The sequence below is a fragment of the Mus caroli genome, chromosome 17 (assembly GCF_900094665.2).
Source record: "Mus caroli chromosome 17, CAROLI_EIJ_v1.1, whole genome shotgun sequence".
Lineage (NCBI taxonomy): Eukaryota > Metazoa > Chordata > Mammalia > Rodentia > Muridae > Mus > Mus caroli.
The window spans coordinates 17,304,237-17,317,977 of record NC_034586.1 but is presented as its reverse complement, the minus strand read 5'-3'; the positions used below and the strand labels follow the sequence as shown (position 1 = coordinate 17,317,977).

At 41.2% G+C, this 13,741-nt stretch overlaps 1 protein-coding gene across 1 annotated transcript in view; it reads left to right on the top strand.

Moving 5' to 3' along the window:
* The window catches only part of LOC110312425 (zinc finger protein 813-like), a 68,467-nt gene that overhangs the window by 17,069 nt on the left and 37,657 nt on the right, over window positions 1-13,741 (top strand). Inside the window, 2 exon segments of the mRNA XM_029471396.1 lie at window positions 938-1,027; window positions 6,068-6,191. Coding sequence (XP_029327256.1) covers window positions 938-1,027; window positions 6,068-6,191 — 214 coding nt within the window.

Genomic DNA, 13,741 nt, shown 5'->3' with positions numbered 1-13,741 from the left:
AAAAAAAAAAAAAAAAATCCTGAGAATTTGACCTGCAGCTGAACCCAAGTCACACCCAAGTACCAGAAAGGACCTGATGACTCACCCTTGCCCTATATCCCAGAGTTATTTCCTAGCTACTTCCAAGCAGCAGTCAATCAAAGATTAGTCTGACTGTTTCAGATGAACTTTCAGACCATTTGTGATCGTTCATGGTCTTGTTTCAGAGCACCCACCAGTTGTCTTACAGGAATCATTCTATTAGATGCCTGCCAGACTGGACATCCCTTCACTTGCTCCCATTTCCTATAAAACCCTGTCCCAAAGAGGGTACGGGGGTTTCTTCACCAAACTGTCCTGTGTGTCAGTTTCAGCAGTGGGTAACTCAAAATTTGAGATCATAATAAAGAGACCCTAATTTGATTAAATCAAAGTAGACTCCTGGTTAGTCTCTCAGGGCTTGTGAACAGATACAACACTTCTACTAAAAGTAGGATGCTGCTGAAATTCCAACCAGAGATAGTTTCTGCTTTTTGATTATATGACTCCTCTGATAAGGAGATTGCCCAGGCCCAATGATACCCATTCATCTCACTCTGTTTTCCTTCCAAACAGCTCCAGTTTTCAGGCAGCCCCTGGACTGATCCACATTACTTTCCCCTCCCTTCTGCCCCATATAGTTGTTACAATCTTAGACAGGAACTGTGTTTAGAAATGGTTATAGAATGTTGGGTGAAGGTGATATGCCTTTTCATTGTATATCACTTAACAATTTTTCCAAGTCATTTGAAATGTGTGATGAGTAGATAAAGATATGAAGATCATCAAGCAGAGGGGTTTCAGTTCTTTATGAACTGATTACCTAAAATTTGCATTACCAGGCTGTCCTAGTGCTTGCATCCTCAGTATTGTTAAGATGCAGTCTAGAAACTGAAGTTTCCACTGTTTTCTTTTTTAGGTACATCGGCCCTGATAGAGTAGAAATTAATGCATTTAATCACGTGATCATTGGGCCAAAAGAATCAAAATTTATTCTTGATTGTAGTAAGTAAGTAGTGAGTTTGTTTACCTTCTTGCACTGCCATCCATGGAACATTTATGTAAATGTATGTGTTTGTTCACTGTAAAATACTGCCCCACTTCCTATCCAAAATATTGTTAATAATGTGCTTAGCGTTCATAGACATGCAGCAACACATCCCAGTGTGCATGATGATTCTGACAGCTTTGTAGTTCCATTTTCTTTGTCCCCGTCCAAAAATCTCACTGTCTTTGTTTAATGCAAAGAAGACAGGAGGCTGGTTCGTGGTTTGAGCAGCATTGCTCCCTACTGGCTCATGCATTTAAAATCTAAGTCTCCAGGAGTTCAAAATGTTTTGTGCAAATTAGTTGCTGGAGAATCAGTGGGGAAAATGTGTCACTGGTGCAGAATCTGAAAAAAGGGCCTCAAGACAGCTTAGTTCGGGGTTTCTACCATGGTTGAGAATCTTATCTCTCAGCTTTCTGTTCCACCATGGTTGCTTGCTGTCAAGGCTCTCTCCCATGATGGTATCTTCACCACTTGGAATCATTGGCCAATGCAGTCTACTTCTTTTTAAGTTACTGCAGTCATGGAGCATTATGAAAAGAACAGACAAGTAACAATTGCACTAAAACATTTTATGACTGAATTTAAGGCTTCTTCTTTATTAGATATGTTCTTTATTAACATTTCAAATGTTATCCTCTTTCCTGGTTTCCCCTTTGAAAACCATCATCCCTTCCCGCCTCCCCCTGCTCACCAATCCACCCACTCCCACTTCCTGGCCTTGGCATTCCCCTACCCTGTGTCTTCTTTTTTGAGGAGAGAATGTATGTTACATTCTGAAAACAGGTGAGTAACATGTAGTATGGTTATTGTGGTAGTTTGAATAGATTTGACCCATGAGGAGTGGCACTATTAGGATATGGGGCTTTTTGTGGGGAGAGTGTTTCATTAGGAGGGGGGGTGGAGGGATTGAGGTCTCTTAGTGCTCAAGTTCTACCCAGGGTGGAAGACAGTGTCCTCCTGGCTGACTCCAGATCAAAATGTAGCATCAAGCATCAAGTCTGCCTCTACAATGCCATGCTTCCCACCATGACAATAATGCTCTGAACCTCTGTAACTATAAGCCAGCCACCATGAAATGTTTGCCTGTATAAAACTTACCCAAGTCATATTGTCCCAGCAATGAGACACTAAGTGTCATGAGCACTATAAGGGAACACACTATTGTAATTTACCTACAAAGTCTTGATGACCAACATACTTGAAAATAATTGCTTGCATTCAGAGTAAAGTGTTGTGCTCAGGCACCATCCCTAAATCTTCTTGCTGATGATATCAGTCATAAGGAAAGAATAATGGGGTAAATGATATAGTAAAAGCTACCATATTCCCCTATGATAAGTAGAATATCTATATCATCCTGCACTCCAAAGATCAAGGAATTGTTATGTCTAGAGCAATCTGAAGCTTTCCTGAGGCCCTAATGTATGAAGGGGAAAAGTGAATGCCATGAATATTCTTGGCAGTTTCAAGAATGGTCTGAGCTAAGAGACTTTGGGAATGTGGCTTCTAACTTGGAGAACCAAATGCTCTGTACCATAATTGACTGGGAATACCTATACCAAAATTGCTGTGTGTTTTTCTCTGATGGTATTGAGATATCCTGTGAACCCGTTTAATTCATTTCATTTTCTCGACATATCCCATTTTCACTTCCAGAAAATGTTTATAAGATGTTATACTTTTAATAAACTTGCTTGGCAAGATACAGTTTGTATAAGATCTCTGTATCCTAACTTTTCTATCATTTTTACTCTGAGACTCAGGAGAGCTTCCAACTCAGGAGACTGTCACAGAGGATTGTCCTGATGGTCCAGGACAAAGGAATGCCATAGATGAAATACTACAAAGAATGGTAGAATAATAATAACTAGAACATGAGAAAAAATGCATGGAAAAAATTGTACCAGATGTGCCACTCTTGAACAATGCTTCATGAAATCAGGACCATCAATATTTCATTATGGCTAAGAGAGGGATTGTAAAAATATTTTTTTTCTTTCTGGTGTAATTGTTGTCTTGGAAGCTTTTGCCTCTGCTAACTTAGGCCTAGACCTGGAAGCTTTTAGACTTCCTTCAATCTCATCTAGGCACAGAATATTTTCACCCTTCCTGGAAATATTTGAGACTTACTGCTAAATGAGCCCATCCCTTCCCAGTTGTTTATGATTTCTGGTTGGCTGATTCAACTCAGCTGTTCTGCCTCAAACTCCTCAACAAGCTGACTGACTTGATCAGGCTTCTCCTGATTACACTGCTTGGCCTGATACTACTTTGGTCAGTCAGTCTGTCCTAATAGGACTGCTACTAAGTCCTTTCTGATGTCAAAACTGCAATGAGAACTCTGCCAGTCTTCAAGTGTCACTAGTTAATTGTTTCTGAGATAGAAAAAAAAGCATTTACAACTTACAACACATTCCAAGAGATTGTAAAACAATCAATGGTCATAAAAAGGAAATAAACAATTTATTATATGTAAGTATAGAAGGTGACATATTGACTGGGTTTATTCTGTCATAAAATAATACATGAAATAAACTGTTAGAGCATTTGAATTATCTGTTGTTTGCAAACAGGGTTCCCTTTACTGTTTTTGCAATTCCAGTACTCCTGGAATTTACATTGATCCATGCTTTCTAACTCCCCATTTTCCCAGTTTCCTATTCAAGAGAGTGGCCTTTCCCTTTGGGACGAGGCATCCACAGATAAGCTTTGTAGATGACAATTATTTATGAAATCAGTAGAGATACAATTAAATCAGAAAATATATTTTATCATGTGCCACAGATATGGTTGTATAATCATTAACAGTAAAAGGTTTACTCAATAAACCTTTAATGCCCTTTTAATTTTCCATCTGAAATATATGCACTATGTAATGTAAAGACAGAAAATTAGAAATGTTTCTTCATGTGCTGAGTTCTTATTTTACACTTTAGTTCTATGCAAGTGCACTATCCATCCTGTGAGAGAGCATGTCAGGCCATACTATTTCATAGTTAGCAAACTCACTTTAGGTAGAAACAAAATTAGAAAACATCTTTTGAATAATTGTGATCAGTCACCTGTACCAGAAAAAATGCCTCCTTAATTCAAAAGAAGCACTCTTCCAATGCCCCCCTTGGCCAAACTGTTCACCTCCCCTAGTTCCTCCTGCCAGCGTTTATTGACATTCAGTGCTGTGACTTGGACTTGTAGGAGGACTAGGGTTGCCTAGACCCTGTTGGCAGTGGTTTGTTCAGAGATCTCCTATTGGAGATGGACAACAGTCTCATTTATGAACCTATTTTCATGCGGGAAGCGGGTGTGGCCGCATGGGCCAAGATGGCGCCCTGGCCCATTGCCAGACCCTGTGAAACCCACATGTTTACTGCCTTGCCCAAACATGCGCAGTGAAACTGCATGCATAAGCTGCCTGTCAAGTTAGATTATTCCTCGTGACCCAGATCTGTCAGCCTATCTGTGACTGACCTGAGCTCGTGCCTGGAGTGTGTGTGTGATTCTGATTGGATGAGGTGGTGTGGAGGGACATGAGGTCAGTTGCTGCTACTGTATAAATATATCCCTTGCCCTAAGGAAAAGAAGCTGCAAGTAAAACGGAAGCTGCGTGAACCCGTCTTGGTGTCCGTGTCGTTCTTGTCTCTGTAGGTCGGCAACTGCGGCATTTTCATACCAATATTAAATTGTTTTACTACTAAAATTTTAGTATAGTATTTTCCTAAAATCATTGATGCTTCTTGGTGTTTGTTGCTCTCAGTGTTTTTTGAGCACTTTGTTGTTCCTTTAGGTTCTGTATCTTTCAGGGTTAATGTTTCCATTTTCTAAAACAATAGCAGGAGGGTTTTGGTAAGTTTTGATTAATATCTCCGGAAAATGTCAAACTCCATCTACATTGTATTCTACTTGATATGCCCTTCCATCTTTCTTTGTACCATCACTCCAAGATTTCCATCACTATTACTTTTCTATATTTTTAAATCACCTTTGGTATTATCCTTCTCTCAAAACTTTTGAAGTCTTTATAGTTTCTCACAATTTCATAAATTTAAGGAAGATTTTTCTTCTATTAAAATGACTATAAATTCTTGGTACAAATTACTTAGAATCTTTACAGAACACAAATATCCTTTTATGTTTCTTCCTGCTTGAATGAGAACGTGTTAGTTGTGAGTCCGTATTCATGTCTTATTTATGTAGTTTGCTTTCTATCTTCTGTTGATATGAGGATTTCATTTCAGAGACACTTTTAAAAATTTGACGTGCTCTATGTTTGAATATTTGTTCTATTTTTAAGACATAATCAAACTGGAGATTGCTGAAGTTTGAGAATATTGGGATTATGCTGTTGTGTGCATGTTTCTCTGGAGACCTGCTAGGCATTATTCATGTTCATCTTTCTTATTCATGGCCATCTTTCTCAATGGTGGGTGTGGTAGTTTGTATATGCTTGGCCCAAGGAGTGGGACCATTAGAAGTTGTGGCCCTGTTGGAGTATGTGTGTCCCTGTGGGTGTGTGCTTTAAGACCCTCATTCTAGCTGCCTGGAATCAAGTATTCTGCTACCAACCTTCAGATAAAGATGTGGAACTCTCAAACTTAATGTTATTTTTGACATTCTTACCAGCCATGGACCAGAGGCCAATGAAGGACCCAGAAAAAGAGCAGGATATGAAGCCAAAATGTACATACTGTTTATTAATTTTTCTTCAGTCTGGGAAAGCCTATGAACTCTGGGCTTTGGTGGCGCTGCCCTCCACTGGCACTGGTGGTGCCAGTGGCAGTTAACTCCCCAGACTACCCTGTTCTCTCCTTTTTCAATGTGAGTTTGGGTTGCCCTTCATGGACTTTGTCACTACTACTTGAGGATTAGAAAGCGTCTGGCCCATGGAGGATGAGGAAAACTGATGAGGGAACCAGTCACCATTTGGATAACTGTGGTAAATACCACCACCTTTCATGCTGGTACTCTGATGACCCAGACTCACTTATAACCCCTACACAGGGAAAGGGGTTTTGGTATTACAGCTGTCATCATTGTGGCCATCATTGCAAGCATTACCAGGGTGACAACAGCTGCTGTTGCCTTGATGAATATAGCCACTGTGGTGGAGACTGTCAATGCTGTTGTAGTCTGAGTCAGCTGACGTGCCACAAGTGCAAGAAATACTAAATCAACATCTTTATTAAGCCATCCACATTTTACAACAGATTGACTTACTGGCAGAAGAGTTGGACCTTGTTAGGGACATGTCTCTATTGGCATGTTAACCATTTCACTTAATCTGCCTAGCGCCTTACCAGGTACATAACACCACTTAAGCCCAACAACAGTTGGCTCAATATCTTGAAGGTACCTGGTCAGACAAATTCCTTAATGATTCTGTACCCTTAAGGGAGCATATAGTCAACCTCAACGCAACTAGGGTATCTGTGCTTTCTCTAGTTGCAGTATTCTTGGGAAAAGTGTGGAGCAATATTAAGAGGCTGTTTTACTCCTTATAACCGGATAGCCTCTTAAGCCATGATGGGAGGAATTGTCACCCTAATAATTATTTTGTTGAAGTGTCTTGCACCACATAACTCTAAGCAGCACTTCATAAATAAGTTGACCCTCCAGGTGCTGATGGCTCTCAAAAAGTCCTTATTATGCCCCCCCTCCCAAGGAAGTGATCAAAGCTTGGAAGGCAGAGATCCATGGGACCACCATGTAAGCTGTTCCTCATCCCCTTATGTGGCATGCTTCTAGAGTGATATCTCTTCGAGGACTGGTAGTCAATGGCAGGTAAGATCCTGGAAGACAGGACAACTGACAGCACAGTCCAGTATACTGGGAATCCTCCAGGGTGGGGTCAACAATCTTGAGGCAATGGCAGCACCCTGGCTGGAACTAGATTGCCAAAATCTAAAAACAAAAGGGTTTCCAATGTAGCAGGAACTACAGGGCCAATTCTATATAAAGGCCAGGGGCCATGCAGCTGCAAAAGCATCTCCTATAGGAGGACCTAATTGAGGACTGCCTGAGAGACCAAGAATTGCTGTCCCAGACAATATCAGTCTACCTGGAATTGCAGTTTAGAAGAGATGCTTTCTTGGGACCAGTGGAACACTGTGAGAGTGTATTAATGGAGCTTGCTGCAGCATTTCTCATCTGCTTACAGAGTCTGTGTTGTTGATTCTGAGCCACTTCACTTTCAACCTAAGGGCAGGTAGGGTCAGTCAGCAAGTAGTCCAGGGCACAGGCAGCACAACAGCACATGAAGAACACCACTAGTTTGGCTGGCTTCAAGACCCTCCAGATTGGTAGTCCTCTATGTTAGGGGCAACTTCTGGGCCAACACACTGAAATGTAATACCAGGAAAATGTTAGTGATCCTGAAAAAACAAAAAACAAAAAACAAAAAAACAAAAAACAAAAACAACCAAACAGGAGCCAATCAGATGCAACTCATATCAGGGTCTTATTCTATTCAATATTGCTCCCCCCACCCAAAGCACACTGCTGTCATGCAGGACAGTTTTGCTGGTAGGGGAGACCCAACTATCTATCGAACCAAGGCTTTATAGTAAGCAGCAAGATGGTGATAAGTGTGCAGGCATTTAATTGGAAGCTACTTTGGCCTTTAACATAATTGGCTGGTGCTGACAGTCATATTACAAACTTAATTTCTGCTCCCCTCTGCATTGGATGTTGTTAAGCAGGTTGTTGGCTTATAACCTGAGGGTTCCGGTTTGTTGAGAGAATACCTGGAGCCACTTGGTCTTGTTGAGGATGTAACCTGGAAATGCTAGTCTTTTTGGGGATTAGCCTAGAGACTGGAGTTAGGCTCAGGTTTTGTTGGGGGTAGGGGCTTGGAAACTAATGTTAGGTACCAGTCTGTTAGTTTACCTGAGTTCAAACTTGGGTCAGGTTCTCTAAAATGGAGTCTGCCTTTAAAGATTTAGCCTCTCAAGAAATAATGTATGAAATTAAATTCCAGGATCTTTGCAATTGCCACTGTATCCAAGAGAACCGTGTTTTCAAAAAAGAGATGAGGCAAAACCTCTACTACAACATGCTCATGTAAGGCTGAGCATCCTGTAAACAGTTATCATAGCTGATCTGGTTTCCATACCTGTCACACGAATGCCATTACAGAACTAATTCCATCAAAGCTGTGCCTGCACGCAAAAGCCCTGTACAAGATTAACTCAGTTCAAAACCCAGCATGGGAGAAAGGGGTTGTCTGACCACTACATGTTATCAGCAGCTCTGGCCTTGGAAGAAGGACAGGACGTTCTTTTCAGAGATGTACTCATGCACATCCACCTAGTATGTGGATTTAGTACTTTAAAAATTGTGAATATGGAGATGTGAAGAAGCATTATGGGAGTGGGTATTTGGAGCTGAGGAAGATGCCGTGCATTTGATCAAAGACAGGGTATATAAATAAATGAGATTCCATAGACCATAAAAACCAATACTTATCACTGACTTGACATCTATTTCTTCAGTTTGGCCACTTGAAATCACTTATCTAGTCTTCACACTTACCCTCACACTAGCAGAGATACCTTCAAATTCTTCCTTGTACTGTTTCCTTGAATCATTATGTATCCTTCCCACTCTGTCTCAGGCTGTCCTGGATCCTCTCTGCATAGCCTCCCCACATATTCTTTGCCAGCCTAGACCAGAAACAGACCAAATAGGATGCTGTTCCCTCATGTATGACCCCCATCCTGTGTTCTAAACCCTTCAAATAAAGGTTATCTAGACTATATTTTTACATTGGTATGCCAGCACACACACCCCTCCCCCCCTTGCCTGTACTCTCCTTTCCCCTGTGCTAAAAAACACACAAAAAGGAGCAACTATCTTAAAATGTCATGCTCAGAACCAATTGCACTCCCCACCCCCAGAAAAAAAAAAAAAACCTAAAACTAAGAAAATAATTTCGCTCAAAGAACAAACTTCATCTGTATCTCCTAAGAAGAGAAATTTAAGTAATTCCCAATGTATGGAACTACAAAACCAGAGACATGTTCCAGAAGGTCAAAGCTCCTATAGTATGTGAATCGACTCAAAAAAGATAGAAACAAAATAATTCGGGACAAAAATCAATACACAATACCAAATACCTGACAGAAATGGAACAATGTAGGATATGAAAGTTAGGATTCATAAATAGAGACACAGAAAAAAATTGAAATTAATAGAAAAGAGAATAAAAATACAATAAACCTAATAATCGTAACTCAAAGAGATTACATTGCAGACAGAATATCGGGCTGGAAGACAAGGTAGAGGAGCTGGATGGCTCAGTCAAAGAAAATGATGACTGAGTATGTTTATTATATTCATATTCTTCATATTACAAATTATAAATAGAATAAAATGCTCCATGAAAATAGCACTACTTAAATGTACAAGTGAAATTCCAGCTTTACTTTCTACACTTACATAAAATATTCTACGTTTTGACACTGTAACTTACCCTGGAAAACTTTCTTTTAAGCTTGATAACCATATCTATCACTGGGAAAGTAGAGTTACACTAATAATCCATCTTTACCCTTCCCTAGGAGATGTTAACTACTGCCAAGAAGATAATCTGAAATTACACTATCAGAAATATTGATTTGGGGGAAGACATTTCAGGAACTCAGAATTTTGAAAGGAAATCAATGTTTCAGGAAGTCAGTGTTAATGAACGGCTAGTGGTATTATCAGTCCTAACTCTTCCAAAGTTAGCATGAGGGTATTAGCTGTCCTGTTACATATCCAGGCTCACCTTTACTCTCATAGTAGGAAGGACCCTCTATGTTCTTTCCTGTACTATTTCTTGAATCCTTATGGAATATCTTCAGATCATTTATAGTGGTGTTTTAAATAAAATTTTTATTTTAATTTTATTTGCAGGGGTATCTTTGCCTATATGTAGGCCTGAGTATTTCATGAATACAGATCCTACAGCAGATCCAAAGGAGGGCAAAAGATCCTCTGGAACCTAAGTTTTGGGCAGATATAAAGTCCCAAGGCAGGTACAGGGAATTGAACCTGAAAACTGCAAGAACAGGGAGTCCTCTTAACAGCCAAGCCATGTGTCCTGCCCTTTAATTCTTCCTTAACGAACTACTGTGGACACTTATATCAATGATCAGACAGACAGAATTCATGGAGGAACAAGGACATGTTCTTACAGTGTCGGGGTGAGTGCCAGATCAGGAAAGACAATCAAACAAATTGGAGTGACAAAGATATACTGAGACATTTGGAAGCAGGAGACACTTGATATGAAAATATTTACCAATCATTGTGACAATGACGTCAGTGTTTCCTTATGCACTGCTGTAGAAAGTGGCACAAAAATAAATTGGGATTGATAAAGATATGAGTCAGAAAGCAAGTGGAGCTTGTGGGGGAAAATACTCATATCAGACCCTTCACAAGGTCCTCAAGTATCTAGGACTCTCTGATGGTAGAATTCATTGTGTTCAAAACTGCTCTGCAGACCTTGACAGGCAGAGGAATGATCAGTGTCCATACCCAGATTGGATACTGTGTGGTATAATGAGAGGAAAGACATTGCCACTGCTCTCACTGGCAAGACTATTTTGTGGGTAACAAAGCCAGTTTGACTGGGTAAAGAAAACAAAACAAAACAACAGCAACAACAACAACAAAAACCCAAGCAAACAAATACAAAACAAAAAATCAAATCCCATATCTTTCACTGGGAATTTTTCAAAGCCAATGATAAGGAAGGTCACAATACTTAGAAGGGTATCCACTTGTGACATTTGCTACATGCTCAATTGGTTCTCTTCATACACATAGCACTGTGCTGCCTTCAGTCAGGGTCAGTGACACTTTGTTTTCAATGGACACAAGTTACTTTAGAGAGTCAAAATTAATCAAATACTCAGAACAACTGACTGCTTGCTACAGTGCCTTAAGTGGGAAAGCAATATCACCACATCTGCTATTATTCTCAGTGACATTTTCCAGAATCAACATTGAAACAGACTCTGGCAAAACCAATTCCTTGTCCTCTTCCTACTGTCACTTGAGAGCCTCCCCATCCCTTGCTTAATCCCTCTAATAACATATCTAAACCCTTTGTAACAGTCTCCTGTCTTCACCATCCAAGGCTCTTGAAAGGAGTGAATTGGCCTGAGAAAGGCTGACTCCATGACTGGATGCAAATTAGCAGTTGAGGAAAACACTTCAGTTTCCAGAACTGGGCAAGTCAGTCAAAACCACAGGATTATGTAAAACAGACACCCCCCCCCCCAGCTTGTTAGCCAAACTTCTGGCCAAGAGGTCAAGAGATACCCCCTTACCAGCTAAAAAACCAAAAACAAAACAAAAAAAAAACAAACAAAAAAACCCAGATAGCCAAGCTTGCTACTCCTTGACAGGAAGCAAGAATGATTAGTCTGAATCATAGTATCACCCACACTCCCAGATATAGAATCCATCAATCAGGATATCACCTACCCCTCCCTAATGTTCCTCTGTTTGGCTTTAAAACTGAATCAGTGAATTCAGTTAAGTTCTTTCCATGCTGTTGGAATTGGGCCTCTGCATGCAGGAATTTGTTCAATTAACTCTCCTTGCTTATGCATATTGTTTGCGTTCTGGTATTATTCTTCAACAATTCATGTACACTGTCACTCTTAGTTCTGATTCAGAGGTGAGCAGATCTGGTTGACCAGTGGGAGACCTGCATGTGGTCAGGAGATTTTTCAGAAAGCACCTAGAACACTTCAGGGGACAAAAATGAAAGATGCTCACACCTACCAAAAGGATAAATATGAGGGAAAGAGAAATTATTATTTCAAATCAATCTCTCTGTCTCTCTCTCTCTCTGTCTCTGTCTGTCTCTCTCTCTGTCTGTCTCTCTCTCTCTCTCAGTCTCTGATTTAGAGCTTTATTGTAGAAAAGCAGAGAAAGAGAGAAGACCAGCCATAGCCATGTGCGGGGATGTGGGGGGCGACAAATATCTCTTTTTCTCTGAAGATTTCACTTTCCTCTATGAGATATGAGACTCATTCACACACAGTTCACACACACATGCAAAGTCGTTTTCCCAGGATCCCTGATGAGGAGCAAGGAAGACTACAAGAAAACTATTCTGACCGACACAGTCTAGACTTCTCCAGCAGGCGATCTCTAAAAAAACAAACAAACAAAACAAAAACAAACAAACCCTGACTACAGGGTCTAGACATTGCCACACCTGCAAACATTCCACAGTCACAGAAACTACTAACAACAAACTACAAAATAAAAATCAACAATTTGGTCACATGCGCATGGACACAGTGCTTTTCTTGAATAAAGAAGACATTTCCATCTTCCTTCTAAGCCCAGCAGTGGCTGCTGAGGGCTCCAGAGTGCTCTCCATGCTGCAGGACCTCGGGATTACCTTGGGATCATGGGTGAGTGGAACGCAACATCAGCTCCAAAGAATCACAGAGGGTCTTGTGCCAGCAGGAACAGGGACAAAGGAACCCCACCCGACCAGAGGCTGGGATCCATTCTGGTCGGGGCCACCCCTGCCATCCTCCTTCTGAGCTGTGGCCCCTGCCATCCTCCTTCTGAGCTAAGCAGAGGCCGCTAAGGGCTCCAGAGTGCTCTCCACACCTCAGAACCTCGGGATCACCTCAAGATCACAGGTGAGTGGAACACAACATCAACTCCAAGAATCACAGAGTGTCTTGTGCCAGCAGGAACAGGGACAAAGGAACCCCACCCGACCAGAGACTGGGATCCATTCAGGTCCGGACCAGCCCTGCCATCTTCTGTGTGAACCCTGCTGAGGGCATCTAGAAGCAACATAGCTTCTTGGTCAGTGTCCCATCTGGCCTTCATTCTCAGCCAGGAGGCAGAGCTGAGACCCAGACCCCTGGGCACATTCCTTGCCAGAGGAGAGTCAGCCTACAGGGAGGGTTCTGACCCCAGAACTCAGAAGGTGGATCAGAGGCCCCAGACTGCTGGACACCTGCCCTACAAGAGGAGAGCTTGCCTGCAGAGAGTGCTTTGACAACTGGAACTCAGGTGAGAGTTGGACTCCCAGGAGTGCTGACAGAGGCTAACAGAATCACAGAGGATCAAGCTCCAACCAGAAACAGCTTGATCATTAATATCAGAGATTTCCAGATGGTGAAAGGCAAACGTAAGAATCTTACTAACAGGAACCAAGAACACTGGGCATCATCAGAACCCAGTATGCCCAACACAATGAGTCCTGGATACCCCAGCACACCAAAAAGCAAGATGCGGATTTAAAATCATATCTCATGATGGTGGTAGAAGATTTAAAGAAGGGCATTAATAAGTCACTTAAAGAAACACAGGAGAACAGTGCTAAAGAGGTAGAAGCCCTTAAAGAGGAAGCACAAAAATCCCTCAAGGAATTGCAGGAGAACACTGCTAAACAAGTATAAGCCCTTAAAGAACTACAGCAAACACTGCCAAACAGGTAGAAGAAACACAAAAATCCCTTAAAGAATTACAGGAAAACACAACCAAACAGGCAATAGAATTGAACAAAACCATCCAAGATCTAAAAATCGAAGTAGAAACAATGAAGAAAACCCAAAGGGAGACAACTCTAGAGATAGAAACCCTAGGGAAGAATTCTGGAACCATAGATGCGAGCATCAGCAACAGAATACAAGAGATGGAAGAGAG